The sequence below is a fragment of the Micrasema longulum genome, unplaced genomic scaffold (assembly GCF_059751315.1).
Source record: "Micrasema longulum isolate JH-2025_06_02 unplaced genomic scaffold, ASM5975131v1 h1tg000195l, whole genome shotgun sequence".
Lineage (NCBI taxonomy): Eukaryota > Metazoa > Arthropoda > Insecta > Trichoptera > Brachycentridae > Micrasema > Micrasema longulum.
The window spans coordinates 60087-80925 of NW_028277400.1; the positions used below are offsets into that span (position 1 = coordinate 60087).

General features: G+C 31.1%; 2 protein-coding genes across 2 annotated transcripts; both read right to left on the reverse strand.

Annotated features, from left to right (window-relative positions):
* Positions 1 to 1685: 1685 nt before the first annotated feature.
* On the reverse strand, positions 1686 to 5493 carry eIF3k (eukaryotic translation initiation factor 3 subunit k). Its single transcript, XM_088243204.1, has 4 exons — positions 5409 to 5493; positions 5078 to 5297; positions 3298 to 3517; positions 1686 to 1877 (listed from the first exon to the last, which is right to left on the reverse strand). The coding sequence occupies exons 1-4, from the start codon at positions 5462 to 5464 to the stop codon at positions 1723 to 1725; spliced, it is 651 nt and encodes a 216-aa protein (XP_088099330.1). The 5' UTR covers positions 5465 to 5493; the 3' UTR covers positions 1686 to 1722.
* A 3119-nt stretch (positions 5494 to 8612) lies between these two features.
* Tbp (TATA binding protein) lies at positions 8613 to 12835 on the reverse strand. Its single transcript, XM_088243205.1, has 4 exons — positions 12374 to 12835; positions 11444 to 11580; positions 10605 to 10848; positions 8613 to 8904 (listed from the first exon to the last, which is right to left on the reverse strand). The coding sequence occupies exons 1-4, from the start codon at positions 12629 to 12631 to the stop codon at positions 8629 to 8631; spliced, it is 915 nt and encodes a 304-aa protein (XP_088099331.1). The 5' UTR covers positions 12632 to 12835; the 3' UTR covers positions 8613 to 8628.
* Positions 12836 to 20839: the final 8004 nt, after the last annotated feature.

A 20839-nucleotide genomic window follows, 5' to 3' on the forward strand; every position in this document is an offset into this window, starting at 1 on the left:
TTGTTATTTGCATGTCCCTAAATTATATTTATCCAAAAACTTCTTGGGAATTTAATATGAAATTAAGTATGTACGATATGTTTTTCTAAAGAAACATAATCTATCTTTATATTTTTATCATCTTGTGTTGTTTTGTGAACTTGTTGTAAGTGAGTCTGTAAATATCATGTTTAAAATAATTGTGTAAACGGTTTAGAATAAAATTTAAAATTACATCTGTCCCAGATTTGCATTCATTTATTTCCCAAACCTTGGGCCAAGAGAACACATCTTAATATTCTACCTACCAAAGCTTTAAATTTAAATTTAAATAAAGGGACTTAAACTTTATTGTGCACCGCCAGATTGATATATTTTTTTAACTATCAATGAGGAAGTTCAGTGCTACGGTAAATTTGATATAAAAAATGTTATTTTTCCGAGCGGTAAAAATTACAGCATTAAATTGTATGGCGAAGTTTCTTAAAAATTAGTAAAAAAAACAAAAGTAAATATTTTAATTAAAACTAACTACTTTGAACTAATGTTACTAGTTCTTCCAAATCAATCAATGATAAAAGTGTTGTGATGATTTCCGGTTTACGGGAAGCCAATTCACCTATCAGCAGACCTCACCGAAGAGAACTCATGATGTCACTTGCGGAGTAATTTCAAAATTCATCATCATCATTCCCTTTCCGCACCTAATGGTGCATAGGGCACCGGATTGGCACACTAATCGCAGCGTATCTTGATCATTTTTGTTACATGAAGGTAAGATGATCAGTCTCACGCTTCAGGTACCAGTCAAGGGTAAGTCGGTCAATTATGAAATATTTTTAGTGTAAAAACACCCTTTTAAATAAATATTTCATATCAACCATATCAGGAATCTAACCCGAGACCTCTTGCATGGTATGCAAACGCGCTGACCTTACACCATGAGGCCGACTTCAAAATTACAAAACTTTAAAAAATCGTGCTGATACAATACAACTTTTTTTTTCATTTTAGTCTGAGTTTGATAGTCAAACAAATAAAAAAATTGTTAAAAAAAACACTGAACCCCTTATTACAGTACCTTTTTAAAATTATAAACCCTTTCAGACGTCAATTGACTGCTGCAGATATAAAAAATATTTTATTTTATGTATATTTTTTTAAATTCTTTTTATCTTTCTTTAGAAACTATTTAACATTAATTTTTAATGAACACTCGGCTCCCAAACAAATAATAATTTGATTAAGTTTATGAAACATGTGATATTAATTTTTAAAATATGTTTATTTAGAAAAATTATTTCAATATTATTGAAAAACACTTAAAACTTGCTTGAAATATCATTGAGATGGATGCATTTATTTAGTGTAATATTTTGATTTCGGGCCATTATTAACTAGTCAGAAATCACTATGTGCTTGAAAATGGGAATCAAGTTATGGTAGTGCGTACTTAGTGTACAATTCATTTTGACGCTTCACTTTCTTTTATTCATCTTCTTAAAACATAGTAGATACTCAAATACATAAGTATAATACTTGCTCAAAACATTCAGAGAAAAATATATATATCACAATGAAAAAAACATGTTATAACAAATGATTCCGTCAGTATTTTAAGGAACCAAACCAGGATTAACGCTTATTAGATTACTTACTATTAGCCCGCTAATTAACTCATATTAAATAAATGAAAACACAATATATTCAGAGACTTATGATTTTATTAATGTATAAAAAGGCTTACAAACAGGATGCCATTAATGGTGCTAGATTATCAAAATCTATCTTTTCTGTAATGTTCTTGGTCTTAATGTTCTCATCCTGAGAGGCAATGAAGATCAGGTCTCCATCATCCTTCCACCCGTATTTCTTGACCCAATGTTTGAGAGCACCATCTGTGAAGAATTTAGAAAAAATATGCCTTAATAGTTTTGTAATAAAAATTTCTTCCAATGCATGTTTGAAGGTTTACTGTATTTTGCAGACCATAAGACGCACCCCAAAACTTATCTATAAATTTTTTGAAAAAAAAATGTTTTGAATTACAAGACGCATGGGACTATAAGACGCACCCCAATTTATGGTTGAATTTTCAGAGTAAAAAAGTGCATCTTATAGTCCGAAAAATACGGAAAATATTTTTTATCTTATTACATGCATCTTTTTTTTATTAATAAATTTCATAGAAGGTACATGTTTTTTAAAAATTACATACATATCTACTTTTACACATCTAGTAAATGTTATCACTATAACTCTCCAAAAAAAGAGAGTAACTCTTGTGCTTGGAGAGTGACTTACACTGTGGTAGTTGTTTATTTGTAAGAGTTTATATAATTTTAAATACGGGTACATGAGGAAAAAAAACATAGGATATATAAAGAAAAAACATAAAACAATTATACATTCATACTAATTAAAATTTAATGTAGTTTTTACACATGTTCAAAAAATTTCTTTAGATTTACTTTAAATTTATTTATTGGTATATTATTTTTAATAGTTTTTAGTTCATTGGGAAGATTATTATAATTTTTACAGCTTTGGAGACAAAGCTATTTAGACCATGACTTGTGTGGAATTTAAGAATTTTAATATTGGTATCTGAGTGACTTATTCATCTCCAATTCTTTTATTTTTTATATATTTGTATACTAGAATTTATTTTATAAAGAGTGTCTACTGTATGAACCTTAAATATTTCATAAAGACTTTCCATTTTAAATGTTGAGGGTTTCTTTCGAATTTCTTTAATAATTAATTATTGTACTATTTTAAGAGGGTTTAATATATTGGCGTATGAACAACCCCCCCCCTACAATACGAGTACCATATTGTAACAAAGATTGTACAATTGAGTAATAATATATAACCTTGTTTCAAATTAATTAAATTCAGTCATCAATATTTCCCTAGCTGCATTCAGTGGTGCATAGGGCACTGCATTGGTACTCCAACTACAGTGAATCTGGATAATTTTTGTTGCTTGAAAGGTAAGGTAATCAGTCTTACGCTTGAGGTGCCAATCCAGGAACTATGAAATATTGCACCAAGTAGAATCTTTAAAATAAATATTTTAGGTTTACCACGCCAGGAATCAAATCTAGGACCTTAAGTATGTTAAGTTTAAGTGTTAAGTACTACACTACGCGGTAGGCTTATCTCCACTTGATTTTATTTTTCAATGACAAAGTTACCGATTCATCAAATCGCCGAAATTCTCGCACAGCAGGGTAGAAACCAAAAAATATCACCGTGTTTTGAGCAAATTTTACGATAAATCCATATAAGCAAAAATGCATATGCAGTTCTCACCGTCGACACCGCCGAGCAAATTGGCCAAGCTGGGTTTATCGATGGTCTGGTAAGTGATTCCCACAACGTGACAGACAAACTTTCGGATGGAGTCGTGGAACCCGGAGATCCTACCACACAACTCTGGCATCTGGTGGACCCGATTCCAGAACTGGTCGAAATCACATTGCTCCAGAATGTCCGCCAGGTACTTTATCTGACTTATTGTCTCCTCTTCAGACTGAAAAAAAAAGGTCCATCATTATTACATTTACTCATCAGTGAAAGCACTTTCTCCACATACTGAAAAATTTCCTATCGGTTTCGTTCCTACCAAAAAGTAATGTTTTTTTGTTGATAAACAAGTTACTCTCTAAAAAATTTCAATTTCCTAAAACGAAAATTAAATTAACTCTACTGCTTTCATTGCCCCTTTCACTGTGAGATTAGCAAATCATATGGAAGGCCTTTGTCGGATATTGTAATTCATCCTCATGACCATATTGCAAACACGAATGGTAGCAAAAACTTGTATTAACTTCAGTTACAAAAGTCTGATACTTTATTTAAAAAAAAATAATAAGAGCAACCTAGATTATTATAATCATTATTGAAAATTACTTAACTCCGACGCCCTTCATACAAATCATCAAAATATTAATTCCATAACCATGCATTTAGTTAACGAATCGAAGAGTTGAGGAAGTGCAGATGTATAAACGTAGGCAGAATAATGAATGCTGCAGCAAGTAAAATGGCCACTTAAACCAGCCAATGACAGGTCATAGCTTTGTAAATGCCTAGACATCTATATTCCTTTCTCAAAAATGTTTTTCCCGAACAAAAACGAAGATAAAGTTTTAAAGGTTAGTCAAGTTATACAAACCTTAGTACAAAATATTCAATAAATCAAGATTTACTAAAGGAACACCTAACTTCATAGAATTAAGAATAGTAAAAAAATAGGTAAAAAAAAGCAATCTGTTAATTTCTCTAAAATTTTATTGTGCACGCGGAAACATTGATTGACACAACAGAGTAGATAAGTAAAGGGTCATTTAATAAGAGTAATTGAATTAATGAACTTTAAACTTAAAATACAAAACAAATTTTATTTTACATAAAACAGATATTTTTATATCATGTTAAATAATATTTGATGTTTTAAAGATAGTGTCGGTCAAATGTCCACGATAGAGTTGTTTAATCCGAGATCCAATATTCATTAGTTCTCTCATTAGATGAGCAAAGTAGGGTTAAAAAAAATTACTACCCTGGCAACACTAACGAAATGTTCATTTTGTTTCTTCGAAAATCTGACAGATGGAAAAATAATTTAATTTTTAAGTAATGCATTTGTTACATACACATTAATTTGCTAATTACACATGAACTGTGATTGCATTCTGTTTCTTTAAGATCCTAGCAGTATTTCTACACTTTAAAAAGACACAACACGGCAAAGTTGAATTCAAATCAGGAGTTGCGTACAGAGCGACGTCTACATAGAAACTAATGGGTCAAAACGTAAACCTACTCATTTATGAGTAGTTTAGTCGCCTTCTGTTTGATGTGCGTATGCGGTTTCTGAACTATTTATAATTCTATGCCTAATTTTAAAGATTGTTTAACTTTATGATGTACACTTTTGGTGAGGTTACACAGCACAAAGATGTTATTTTGAGATAATAAAAATCTATTTAACCTAACCTAAAATTTTGGAATACATCTTAATTTCAAGATTTAAGCACGCAGATAGACCGGTATTATTGATTTTGATACGAAAACATTGATTACGTACCTGGGATTCCAACAATAAACATTTACACAGAATGAAGTCAGTGTGGGGGAAGTTCGTCAGGGCTTTCAATAGAATCTGACATGTCACTTCTAAGTTGAACAAATGTGGGTTGAACTGGTAAAGCTTAAGGACAGTCAGGTTCGCTTCGAGGTCGTAAAAGTTCTCTCGAGACTGTGCATCAACGTACCGTTCCAAAGTCGGTAAATTGTCTGGATTGTACCTAAAACATGAACACATGGCCTTCATAATAATATAATTTAAATATGATGCACTACCAATTAATCATATGTTTTAAAACGAATAAGACCTGAATATTTAGTAATTAACCAACCTTTCGATGCCTTTAAGCATCAAAGAAACGGTTTGTTTCATAGCAGTCTCTGCCATTTTGTCGAAAAATTAAATTTCCAAAAAGTGACGTTTTACGTTTCTCTATATTTCACAGATAATTTCTCTGATTTCTACCACAGACTACAGATATCTTATTTCTACACGGTACATAAACAATAAATGAGGATGAAATGTCAGAGACAAAACATGAATATTCATAGCCATAGACAATTTTCAAAAGATTGTTTGTGGTAAGTGTAAAGAGAACGCACAATAATTGAACGAATTTATTAGTCGAACGTTTCGTAATTGAATGAATAAAAATAAGTGACTTCGAAACTAATGAATCCACCCGATTATTCGATTGTGCGTTAGATTATTTTCATTAGAATAAATCATCTTTTAACATACTAACGTCTCAAAAATTATTAAGGTATAAAAAAAAAGTTCAGTTTGGTCGCGCATAAACCATCACTTAATTAAACAAAACTTTTATTACTTTAACAGGTTCACTACTGACTCTAGAACTAGAGTTGGGAAATAGTTTTTAATCCATAATCAGCTCAGCCTATCATTTTACCTTTTTCGAAAAAATGTACATTCTCTTTTGCTTTATTTTGCATTTTTATTATTTGATCTACCTGCCAATATGCCAATAAAACATATTCGTTTTTTTGTGATAGAAATATTTAGAAAAAATAAATTTTATATTTTTTGTGAACCAGTGTAAATTACAGAAACGTGTTTGACGTTTCGATCTATGTTACTACGACCATCTTCAGAGTGGATTATAAACATTCAGATTCATTTTAATAAATATCTACATTAGATAATTTTTAACATCTGTGTTTCAAGATTGACCAGTTTTAAAAAGATAGTCGAACATTCTGAGGTATTGTTACCTACTGGATGATCATTAAATTAATATTCGGCTCATATGACTCAATACAGATTTTTTTATTGAGTCATTTTCTCTATTAAAATCTTTATAAATCCCTAGAGGAATGAATCTAGTCCTTGTGTACAGAAATACCTAATACTTTTTCACTTTCGGCAACTTTTCGCAAAAATTATCAAATATTAGTATTTTCATGCATTTGTTTTACATAATATCATCATCATCATTCCAATGTCACACATATTGCATAATCTCTGAGTAGCTTGTTCCTCGAGTTTGGATATAATAATGCCAACATATATATTTCTTCCAATTATTATATTATAGTACAAATTAATATAATGTATCTCAATGGTACCAGCTGCTATATTTAAAATGCGAGAGTATTAAAAAATATTTTATTAAATAATAAAGAATATTACAATAATAATGACAACCATTCCATTAAATGCAAGAGAAGGATTTTACCTTTCCCTAAGCACATAAGAAACATAAATGTAACTAAATGAAATAAAACATCTAACAATAATAAAATGTCCTAGTATAAAAATTTTAAAACAAATTTTCACACTTGGAATTTACTAGACGAAAATATAAAAATACCTAAGTATGATCATTGTTTCAAATACTATTTATTTTGTCGGCCTCGTGGTGTAATGGTCAGCGCATTTGTCTACCATGCAAGAGGTCTCGGGTTCGATTCCCGACATGGTTGATATGAAATATTTATTTTAAGGGTGTTTTCCCACAAAAATATTTCATAGTCCCTGGACTGGTACTTGAAGCGTCAGACTGATCATCTTACCTTTATGTGACAAAAATGATCAAAATACTTATTAATAAATACGATTGGTATACCAATGCAGTGCCCTTTGCACAATTAGGTACGAAAAGGATATGATGATGATTTATTTTGCGGGTATGTATGATATACGGATTGCAAACAATGTTTGTCTTGTGTTCTGAAAATGGTAAAAGTACATTCACAGAGACTGGACCGCTGTGCATATGCAAACCACAAGCCCACTGCGTGATATCGCATGATTAGCCTATTTCACACCACGGCAAAAATCTAAACGGCATGATAAAATACAATAAGGTGGATCGATATTTATTGATCGATACTGTAGATGGACAGTACTGCGTGTCCGAAACATGTCGTGTTAAATATATAAACTCAGTGGACTTAAAAAAAAGTGTTTTATTTATACAATTCAATATGTTATTCCACAATGTTAACGCCGAGTCAATAAATAATACGATATTTATTGTATTACAATTATTTACTTATTTAATGCCTGGCAAACGCACTAACCATTACACCACGAGACTGACTAATCTCCAGTCAATTTCTTTTTGCAGGATTTTTACCTGAGAGTACTCGCTTAATTTAAATAATGATTTTGATAAAATTATCATTAAAATCTCTTTTGTTAAGTTTTACTATATTATTTGAATCGAGTTGTGGTTTCGTGGCTAGTGTTGCGGATTCACAGATCAGAGGTCCGAGGTTCGAACCCCACGCTACCCCAACTTGATTTCCATTTTCGAATAGTGAGTTATTAACATCTTGTTGAAAATGGTCACCAAAATTTTAATTTTTGGGTAAATTATAAGATCGCTAATACATAATTTAAAAAAATATATATATACTAACTAAGGTGTTTTTATGGATTTTTTTATTAAATTCATTGACTATAGAGTTTTATAAAAAAAAACTAAATATATAAATATTATCAAATTTAAATATGTAGGTACTAACAAATATAATAAATGTCAATCCACCACAATTTTACCGTGCCGTTCAGATTAAGATGATATGTGTGAAATAGGCTATTCCCCTTCGGGTATCGGAAATTCATGCAATAATGAACATATGTTAATTTGTTTTTTTTTTGTCCTGAAGATGAATGTGTTCATATATTTTTTTTCTTCAACTGATTTTAAAAATATGATTGAACACATTTTACAATGGAAAAACATATATGTAAATACATTGAAGAGTTGCACACAATTAGTAAAGTTTGCATGACTTTGAATTGAGAACAGACCGTAATGCCATATAACATTTGAAATTAGATTAATTATTTTTTAGATATTAATTCAACAGTCTACTCAAACCTATGATTTTATTGTTTCAAAGAAGCGATGTTTGATAAATATACACACTTAAAAAGGAAAAAACGTAAAACACATTTTTTGGAAATTAGAATTGAAATTGTCAATAACACATACAGTTAAATGTAACGTATCATAAAACTAATGCTTTATTATGTACAATTTAGTTTAAAAAAATATAAATATATAATATTTCATAGACAGTTTATTGTTTTTTGAAACTTTTTAGTATAGGGTAGATGTTTTCAAAAGCATCATATATCTCAGTTCGTACTTTGGCACCAGTTAAGACTACTTTACCCGAAACGAAAATAAGTAAAACTATTCTGGGTTTCACCATTCGGTAAATAAGACCGGGAAATAATTCAGGTTCATAGGAACTGAACTGTCCGTGGGTTAAGACGAGACCTTCTAATCTAATAGGGAACTTTACATCACAACTGCCCACCATGTTTTGTATTTTGAAGTCCAGAAATTTTGCCTGCAAACAAAAGACAAAGAATTATTATTTTAAGTATATGATATGTATATACGAATAAATAAAATAATATATTTTTAAAATAAAAGGCGACAAGTTTTAGAGGAACATAAAAATTTCTTCATTAAGATATAAGTATTTAAGCAATTTCTATGTTGCTATTGAAAAATTACATTAAAAAAATATATACATGCATTTAATTAGAAACATTTTATGTAGTCTACTACGGACCATGAAATCTTTAATAACCTCTGATTTATGTGTGCGTAGCAATAAGTTTTTATATAAATAATTCTAGTGTGCCCACTAACACAAACAAAACCAATATGATTACTTGGTTCACCAACAGGCACAATACATTAACATAAAGTTATTAAACACTCAAATGTATTGTACGTAATGTGGATAATTGAAATAAATCGTATTGTGGTCCCGTAGCTAGTGTCGCAAACTCACAGGTCACATGTCCGAGGTTTGAATCTCACTTTACCCTAACTTGATTCCTATTTTATAATAGTGAGTTGTTTACAACTCATTGAAAATGGCCCCCAAAAAATGGAAGTACATAGGTATATGGGTAAATTATAAAAGCGCAAAAAATATTTTTTTTAAAAAAGGGTACCATTGAAAGCTATTTTCCCTCACATGTCTGCAACATCTAGTTTGTTATCAAAATTACAAAAAGGTAAGCAGGGTGAAAAGAAAATAAGTTTATTTTATTTTAAACTTGGCAAGTATTAAAGATACGACAGTATTTTATTGTTTAAAATATGTTATTAGAAGCACTACCTCCATATTGCAATTGTAGTAGTTTATTGCTGAGTCTTCATTACTTTAGAGATCTTGTGTGGTGAAATACCTAGACGAGAGAGAGAAATCAGGTTGTGGTCCCATGGTAGCGTAGTGGACACCGAACAGAAGGTCCGAGGTTTGCTACTCACTGTACCCTTTTTGGCACAACCATTGACATATATGTACATATTTCAAAACAGCCATGAAATAAAATAAAAAAGTGCAAATTATTGTTATATGCAGATTTTAGGAAGACTAAAAAAAAAAAACAAGAAACACATTTGACACTTATGTGTAAATGTGAATAAAGCTGTTATTTATCTATCATGGGTCATGGGTAATATACTTATTTGAATTTAAATTTCATTGAAACATTAAAAACGTAAGGAATAGATTAAGCAGCACTAAAATAGTGAACAACTCCTTTTACTCTTGCTGCGTATTCAATAAATTATGATTATTGTGCCATAAAAATTTCTTAGATGAATGTCGGAATGAGGAAGTTCAGTCCGACGGGAAATTGGTTATAAATATAAATATTTTTTTAAACCCGGTAAAAATTAGAGCAAAGTTGCTTCAAAATGTATAAAAAAACAATATTTTAATAAAAACTAACTATATTGAACGACGTCACTAGTTCATATGAATCAACTAATGATAAGAGGGTTGTGAAAGATTTTTAGTTTACGGTAAGTTAACGGACCAATCGGTTGAACTGACCACGAAGAAGCAGAAGAGAATTTGAGACGTCACATACGGAGTTATTTCAGTAATGATAATATGATGCATAAAAATTGAAAAAAATAATTTAGGCATAGTTTAGTAGTCAGTCTATAAACAAATAAAGAACAACTACAAAACTTCCTCATTGCAATCCTAAAAAAATACTATAATGTTGAAAAATATCTTACGGTAAATCCTAATTTTTGAATAATTCTAGCATATTTTCTAGCAGCTAATCTCGAGTCATCTTCACTTTTCGCTCCTGTGCAGACCATTTTACCAGAGGAGAAAATTAATGCAGTTGTTCGGGGTTCTCGAATTCTCATAATAACGGCGGCAAATCGTTTTGGATTATATTCAGCATTACGAGCGTGTAATGCAATTTTTTTAAGATCCAATTTGCAGTTTAAGTTTACAGTTGATACGATGTTTCTAGAAATAAAAAACATAAATTTTCATTTAAACAACGGATATTATAAACTCTTATAGATTTTTGCATTAATTTTTTTACACACATAATTTCAGTATGAGGTTTATTAGTCTTGACTAACTATTGTATTCTTCTAGTAGCCTTTACAGTACAATACAGGCCATGTCTTTGAATGTTTTTTTGTTTTGTTTAGATAATGGTTTATTTTGTATATGAGGGGGATCAAAGCAAAAACGCTACTGTCTATGATCACTGTTTTTGGCAAGACCAACAAAACCATGAAGTACAGATTTATCGCAAAGTTATTTAATATTACTGAGTACTATTTCATGCAAAACTGTAGTGAGTTCAATTATACACTCATAAACAACTGTTTTGGATCGCTTAATGGACTTAGTGATTTTTTTGTTTGATTTGAAGAGATTGTTGAACAATATAGAACTAAGTGACATAAGGTCACTCTACCATAAATCTATACTTAATGAGTTAACCGATGATATGTTTTTCTACATTAAATTGTTGTAATTGACTCAGGCTATTAATTTTAAAATAAAATATATTAAATAATTTAGAATTATAAGACAAGTAGGTACTTACTGTAGTTGTGGAAGAATATCTGACGAGTGTGGCGTCATCGGAGTCATGGGTGTACCGGGACCACTCATCTGATTGAGGGCACTCGTAGGACCCATTGCCATACTCCCTGGACCCACCATCGGAGACATCATGTTTTGCTGAAATATTTAAATTTTAAATTAAGATTATTTTAAGTTAAAGATGTTACATGATCGTCCAGTGATGATTTTTTTATATCGAGAATAACATGCCGATTTGTTTAAATGAAAAAATCGCAAAATGTCATGTGATTTTGAAAAGTTTTCAGATAAGACATTTCACCTCGGAAAAACAATTGTAGCGAAAAAATTTGAGCTAGATTATAAGGAGCACACATAAAAATATATGTAAAGGAACCTAAATATTTTTCTAAAAAAATATTCCCTACATAATCTAATATATTTGACACGTTTGAAAAACTGTATAAACTATTAATTACAGAATGATAAAGCATTGGTTATTTTTGCTTATTTGAACTTAAAATATTATTTTAAGATGAAAACAAATTGTTTCAGTGGTTAAGTCTTCATATTAAAATATTTGAGTACATGTGAATTAATGTGTCTTGAGACTAATATTTTTTTTTTATAGTTTGTTTAGACACCTATATGCAGATCTAAATGGACGTCTTAAGTAAAAACAACGTTCGTCACATTTTTTTATTTATAAATGGTGTTTTAGTTAATGTATTTAAATACTTAGGTTAGCCACAAATGACCAAGTTCGAGAGTAATTTTTATTAATTTAACACGATACTTAGCAGTGGCATCAGCAACTTCAAATAGAATACGTAGCCTATAGGAAACAACTGTTCTATTTGGCATCCAGTGCACCTTAAGTTAAATTGAAGAAAAAAACAACCCTTATACTAAGACAAAATATCTTAAATCTTGCATAACTCGAGAGGCTTACCGGCGTTTGAGGTTGCATCATGCTTTGCGGAGTAGCAAAACCTGGGGCATATGTGTGGACTGGTCTCTGAGGCGTCATTATTGATGGCATAGCAGAACCAAACACCCCCATGCTTGGCGAAGCCCCCATGGGAGCCAAAGGAGGCATTTGCTGCTGCTGCAACGCATTCGGAAGAATTTGTTGATCTTCTTCCGGCTGATGGAGAGGAGTCCCGATACTAGGTATCGAGAACCCGGGACTCGGTAGCATATGATCCATTATGGAAATAAATCGAAGACCTTTTAAACAACGTGCTAATATGCCAGTTTTGATATTTATAGTATTATCTTGATGCAACTTGACACAATATTTATAAAGAAAAACGGTAAACAGCCTTTACTACGAACGCGTAATCACGCCGCCTTTTTCCATAGATTTTCGGTTTGTGTTGGTTTGTGTTATTTATGTGCATTTTTTTTCTATGGTATCAAACGTCAAAACAATTTAAGAATTACCATCACTAAAAAATATATCTCAAACAAATACTTGCCGAAAAGGGCGAAAAATTTAATCTATTATGGTCACTATCAAACTTTAATACGCATTTGTTTTATAGATTCGTTAAAAATAAATTTGCGTTTGAATGCATATACCTGTATTGACAAAAAACATTTTTTTTAGTTTATGAGGTATAATGAAATTCAGAATGCATTTATATTTGTATTGTTGTGAAATATTTCAATTATTCCGCGATTGGTGATACCACTCACGAATAAAAATAGTTACAACTATTATGATAAATTAACATATTACAAAACCGATGAAGAACATTTTAGGAAGGTAATATAGAAGTCTAGGTATCTATTTATTTATTTAACACTTTATATGCATATACAATATATATACATATACAATATATATACATATAAGGGCGGGCATATTGCCTTAAAGCAATTTCTTCCTACCTACCCAAACTGTTAAGTTTGAGAAAATTATAAATACATGAACACATTGAATCTTACAATTTTATATAAAAATTAAAAACAAAGATTAACCAAATAAAAATATATCAAAAAATTAACATTATACTATGAAGAGAGAAGAGGGGAGGGAAAGGAAAAAAGAAGGATAAAGGGACAATTTAAATATTTTGATAGTGACATTTAAATCTTGACTTAAATGTAAATGAAGAAGGGGCGTCTCTAACATTAGTGGGTAGATTATTCCACAATCGAGCGGCTACTACTGTGAAAGAGGAGGCAAGAAAATTACAGGGCTTATGACCTGACATTGGCTGGTTTAAGTGGCCACTTTACACACTGTGTGACATTCACCATTCTGCCTATATTTGAACATCTATATTCTTTCATATGTTGATGTTTGTTAAGTTAAACAGCTGAAACCTTTATTTATGCGGGTGAGATTCTTATAATATAATGATAAAGGTAAAAATAAAACAAACTACTCATTACTCAAACAAACCCTTATTCATAGCTCTGTTAAAATTATTTCTGCAAACAAGTACATAAAATAATAATTATCAATGCTTACCGTAAAAATAATAATTATTAATGCTTACCGTTTCTCCGTAAGGATAAGTAAAAAAATGTAACGTTACACGCGTCTAGTTCCTAACTTCTTCAATTTTGTTTGTCGTATATGCCCGAATGGGAAACCAATCAAATGCTTAGTTCTTATGTCTTTAAACATAAGAAAACAATGTCAAACCTTTTTCCAATTTTCTAGAACAATAAAGTCGTTTACGACTGTTTGGAAACATTCCCAAAATTGAAATATTTTGGCATTTCATAAAAACAATAAAGAAGGCATGAGATTAAAAATATTTTTCATTTTTCAATCTGCGTAAATGTAATAAATAATTTCAAAGTAAATGTTTATTTACTGGCAATTCAATTTAATTTATATTTATTAAGACACGAGTCCCAACTCTACGGGACCAAAGTCACGGGTTGAGTTGGGACAAATGTGGGACAAATAATATACCTAAACAACTTAACACAACAATAATATTTTCAAAATGAGAACATATAATGAAATTTTCCCTCGAGCTGTATTTCAATTGTTATGCATGTCTAATTATTATAGTGATCTTACACACACATTGTAATTACTAAGCAATCACACAAACAGCAATTTAAAATAGGTAAAATCTTCATTAAAATTTCGGGAAAAACAATTGAATTAGCAAGCAAGTTGTTATTGAATGCACAACATAAGTGTTAAAATGAAGCCATAATGTTTTCTGTTGTCTGCGAGAGTCGGTTTAGATGCATATAAATGAATTTTATTATTCTAGCTTATTAAAGATGTAAATTATTACTTTGAGTAATGGCTCAAATAACAATGAAACCATTGAAAATGAAAGCGATATTTGATACTATGAGAAAAATCTGACGGAAAATACTGATTTTCACACCAACATTATATGAAGGTTAAATCAAACAAAAGGTCATAAATTTCCCCGTCTGGTGATTATTTTATTTTATCAATTAATTCATGTAAACATATTTTATTTTCATTTTCATTTATTTATTTTTGCACCATAACAGACCAAAAGGCCTAATTACAGTGGTGAATTACATCACAGAACACGAAGGATTAAGAAAAATTACATTTTATTTTTTGTGCTCTCACCGGGAATCGAACCCGGAACCTTCCGTGCGTGAGTCAAACGTTTTATCCATTACGCCACGGAGGCCGCCTATCCACAACTCAGAAATGTGAAACGAATTATTTTATTAACTTATTAAATATATCAACATTCGCTCACGCGGTCAGACTTGCGCTTTATATTCATAGACACGAGTCACCTAGCCGTATTACAATGAGAAGTTAACATTTATCTTCAATTTTATCTATTAGAAAAGTATTTTTTCTGTGTGAAAAATAGAATACCAACACAATTTTATTTTTTAAACATGTTCAATTACAGGTTACAGACGAAGATACTCTAAATTTTCAAACAAATATACACATTTTCGTTCATAAATATCAATTATATGTTATACCGTCTCGATGAAGATAGCGTTTGTAATCGCGGTCCTGGTGGACTAATGTTGAGAAGGACCTGACGAAGGAACAGCTGACCAGTGAGATGACACAAGACAGGAAGACTTGGAGACTGCGTATCAGAAAGGCTGACCCAAATAAACTGGGAAGAGACAAGGAAGAAGAAATATAAAAACATAATTAAATAAAACTCACAACTTTGTTGCGTCACTTTATTGTAATATTATGCCGTATCTGTTTGTTGAGTTGATTAATTTATTCAAAACATATTTTATTTAAAAAACAATTTTAAAACAAACCACTATTAATTTTTTTTTTGCATACATGGTACATTTATATAAAATAGATAAGTAGATATTACTGTTGTTTTTTTGTAATATTTTTAATTTTTAAAAAACAGGTAACATTATTACAAAAATCTATTAATACAGCATGGTATTACGATGAAGTGAGTTTCATGCGATTCTTTAGTTTGGCATCGAAGATTTTTATATATTCAATGTAGATAACTGTTTTATTTTATAAATATGTATACAAAAAAGAAGGCGCTTATGTACATACAATTCTAATAATAATAATAACAAAAAAATGAAGGTTTTTCTTATATTTTTTTAAACTGTGTTTTTTTGGGAATAAATTATTTTTTTTATCTACGCATAAAAAAAATGACAGATTTATACGATTTTTTTCGAATAAAATTTTAGCTCGATTGGCTTTAGCGTGGAACATGGTGTAGATAATTCAGGTTTCCGGTTTTGTTGCGGTTTTTTGCATCGTTTAAAACGCTTAATAACTCGCTAGCCTACTGCCTCCCTGTTAAAAAGAGTAAATTTTTATGGGTTTATCATCATGAGTTTATGTTATGCGTTTTGCGTTGTATAGGCGCGCTTCTTCAAGAGTAATAATTAATTAATTTTAGTAATAATACATGTAGTTTTATCATACCCATCATCTACTCATTGGAGAATTTATGAACTAACTCTTTTCGTCTTTTTTTTATTTCGTCAAAAATATACGTATTTAAGACACAAAATATGATTATTACTGAAATAATATTTATCATGAGGCACAAATTTATAATATAGAATCATTTTTATTATTTGACCTTAGTTATAGGATAATGTTTATAAATGATTACCTTTTCCTTTAAGATAATTTATTGAACTTTTAGTATACATTTATGTACATTGATGGGCTTGTTGGTTTTAGCAATCAATATCTTCTAACTAATTATACAATAAATAATTTAATTTGGTGAATGTTAGAAAACGTTCACATTTATAAAAACAGACGACAACATATAACGTTAAATTTTATGAATTATTTTCATAATTGCGTTGTTAATATTTTCATTTGTTTTGTAAATATATATGTCGACCTCATGGTGTAATGGTCAGTGCGTTTGCCTACCATGCGAGAGGTCTCGGGCTCAAGACCAAGGCCGCGATATCTTCTGTACGACTTTTGACATTTACCAGGATGGTGTGCTTAACGATCGTCTGTATTTATTTACCAAGTGATTGCGGCTCCTTTAACGTCTCAATACGTATACTCGAGTAGATAGCAGTGGCGAATGGTGGTTTTATTTAAAGGTAAGCTATAAAAAATATCATACTTTTGTACTTACATAGAAGGTACATAATATAATGTTAGTAATATATAGTATAAATTGATATTTTTCTGTGGTTCTGAAATTTGGGGTTGTCATTTTTTTGTGATCTTAGGGTAAGAACGGACTTATGTCGTTTTAAAACCATCCAAATCATTTATTGGATTGGTTTACATATTTAAGAGTGAAAAAAATGTGTGCCACCAGCTAGTTTTATATAATAAAATGATGAATTTATATTTGTATAACGAAAGTTTTGTAAAATAGGTAAATATTCAACATAATTTATACTCGAAAAAATCATCATGTTTTCTAAAACAATTAAAAAGAAAATGTGATATTAGATAATAAAAATAAAGCATGGATTTATCTTTTCTTAATCTCAGTTGCGTCATCAAAAAAAGAAAGCTAATTAACCCTTTATGGGACACCAAGAACAAAGTGGTATATAAATGTATTACCGGAATTGAGGTATTTATTTTCTGATATTCGTATTAATGATAAATCTTTTGTTTCAAGAGTATCGTGATAACGTACATTGGTAGATCAATCTTCCAATTCAGCAATTTTTAAATGCAATTAGTTTATTAACTTAAAAAAGCACATGTTTTTATCGGTTTGCAAGATGTAAATCAACACAAAGTATTTGTCATATAAAGTTCAATAGTATAGTACTTCCATATTGCTAGCCCAAAGCAACAGTGAGATATATCTGAAGAACATATTATAAGATAATAATAATAATAATATGTATGGGGCATTTAAGAAAAAATCACATTTAAATATTAAAAATAATATTAATACACTGCGTACTTACATTAAAAAATATTTATATATAATCTATGACCTAAGTTCTCTGTATATTTCCAATAATTTTTTTTGTTGCATCTATCTATGTAGGCAAACCCGTACCAAGGTAGATGCAAGTTGTATCATTATGGTGAGGTAACAGTAGGGTATCGCACCCGCAGGCAGCACAGCAAGAAGCGATAGCAAGGCGATTCGCGGTCACTCACTTAAATATTTTTATATTCACCCAAATGACAGCGGACCACCCCGCTATAACCGCTTACTATACCTCCCGCGAGTACTAAGATAATCGGACTTTGAGGTGTGCAAAGGGTTTGTCTAAATTACGTTGTTTGAAGTAGGTAATGAACACTATATTTTCACATAGGTTAACTATCTACCTTGATATTTTTTTATTTGAAAACATTAATTTATTTGACTTATTTATGTCTGCGTGTGTATCTCAAAATCAGAAATTTCGGGTTTATCTGACTGTTGTTGCTTTGGGCTAGCGATATATACAATAAAAAATGTAACAACTGGCCATTAACCATACTAAAAAATCTAAACGTCAGTTTGCTTGCTGAACCAATTTGAAATTGTATCAATGTCACAAACGACATCGGAATGTATTTTAACGACGGTTTTGTGACAAAATGCCGTGAGAAATAATGTAATACTTAATAACACTAAATGTTAGAACAAACCCACTTAACTGAAAATCCTTGGCAAATGAAGAAATGTCATAATATTTCAAATAGATTTGAGTACCTCGTAAAACTGTCTGATAATATAATTAAATCAAGTGTTTTTTCATTAACCAAATCGATGCAGATTAGTTCTCGAAAGTCGCGGAAGAAAAATCGGAAGTAAGTGGTTAAAGAAATTTTTTGTGTAGCTCCTAGGCACTGTGAAAAGTTTGCGTGTCAAAATTACTTGTGTGTATAATATTGTATTATAATATTGTGAAATGTAACGATAGCACGGACCAATTAAAATTTTGTTTAAAAAGAAATTTTTTACAAATTGTCCAAATAATTACATGAAGCAATTGAGAAATTTCGGGCACTTTCGCACCAGATAATTTATGCAGAAAAGAACACTTAATTATTTTCATGAACGATTATGGTATACTTATGTTTTATTTATAAACATTTATTTTAACATTATTTACAGGTATATTTGTTTGTAAGTGTAATTAAATAAATGAAAAATAAAATGTAATTATTAAAAGAACGAGCAGTGCACGAGATACAGGTACTCGTATTTTACGTACATGTATTTATTTTTGTACAAATTTTTTTTTAATGAATATTAGGTTTCATATAACAATTATTTTAACCATTCTAACAATTATAAAACCAGCTCGTGGATGACTGACTCTTTGTTTTTTCCAAAACTTGTTTTTGGGGAGTAATTTGCAAAAAGTAATACAAAAAATATTGAATGTTCTGAAATATATAAAGGATTTCTTATGTATTGCTCTCGGCTAATAACGTAACCGGAATTATCAAACAGGAGAAAGAAGATTGATATCCTGAAAAAGGTATATTTCAAAATTATTCTACCATAAGCAAATAATATGTACATAATAATACTCAGTGAAAACCAAATGCCGCCAATGAAACGCCTGCATAACACCTGTTCTCCTCTACGGATGCGAATCGTGGCACCTCACTAGAGCCCAAAGCTGCAAAATTCTGAGTTTTGAGAATATGTGTCTCAAAATAATATTGGGTGTGCAGTGGTTTGACTATGTGAGGAATGAAGTAGTAAGAGAACGGACGCAGCAAACTCCGACGACAACTGTCATCAAGCGAAAGCGATACGGTTGGCTTGGCCATGTGCTGCGGATGCCTCCCGAGAGCCTTAACCACGCTTGCCTACTTTACAAGGTATCAGGTTCTCGACGCCCTGGACGTCCACTGCTGACTGATCGTCGGCAGTTCATGTCAGAACTACGGGACGCGAACCTGACTTGGGTGGATGCACAGGAGCTGGTAGCCGACAGAGATGCTTGGAGGGTCTTTGTGGACACCATATGCTCCAACTAGGGAGCGGACATGGAATAATGAACAATTTTACTTCTAGATATTATGACAATTAATCAAAGAATCATTAATGTTGCTTATAAAATTAAATATATCAAATGAATAGCCTCGAGATATCTCCAAAACAAACTGAAAATAAAGGAATTCTTCATTAGTATGCAACAAGAGGATCTAAAAATATCTTCATCATCATCATCATTCCATGTCCGCTCCCTAGTTGGAGCATATGGTATTCTCAAAGAGCCTCCATGCATCTCTATCGGCTACCAACTCTTTGCGTCCTCCCAAGTCAGGTTTTCGTCCTGACACGAACTGCCGACGAAAAGTCAGCAGTGGACGTCTAGGACGTCGAGAACCTGATGCCTTGTAAAGTAGGCAAGCATGGTTAAAGCTCTCAGAAGGCTTACATAGCCTAGCCAACCGTATCGCCTCCGCTTGACGACAGTTGTTGTCACCGGAGTTTGCTGCGCCCGTCCTTTTATTATTTCATTCCTCACAAAGTCAAACCATCGTACACCCAAGATTCTTCATAGACACATATTCTCAAAAGTCAGAATTTTGCTGTTTTGGGCCCTAGTAAGGTGCCACGATTCGCATCCGTAGAAGGGAATAGGTGTTTTGCAGGCGTTATATAGGCAGCATTTGGTATTCACTGAGTAAATATCCAATCTTCCGACAGCTTTTATACTGTTGAAAGTGGCGCCTGCTACTCCAAACCGCACTCCCAGTTTTTTTTAAAAGCTGCCATTTTCTGTAACATATAGGTACTCCCAGGTATTTGAAACTCTCAACCATTTCGATGATTCTAAAAATATACGTCAGGAAAATAAATCAAAAGCAACGTCCCAGGATAGTCTGTCATGTACAGAAGAAATACAGTTGTTTGAAGCAAACCCAGAAGTGTAAATATCCAACACTGTTCTGAGTATGTCCAAATGCTTGCAGACTGGCTAGATTTTCTCCCTAGGGAGTTGTTCATATTTAAATTTGTTCACACAGTGTGTAATG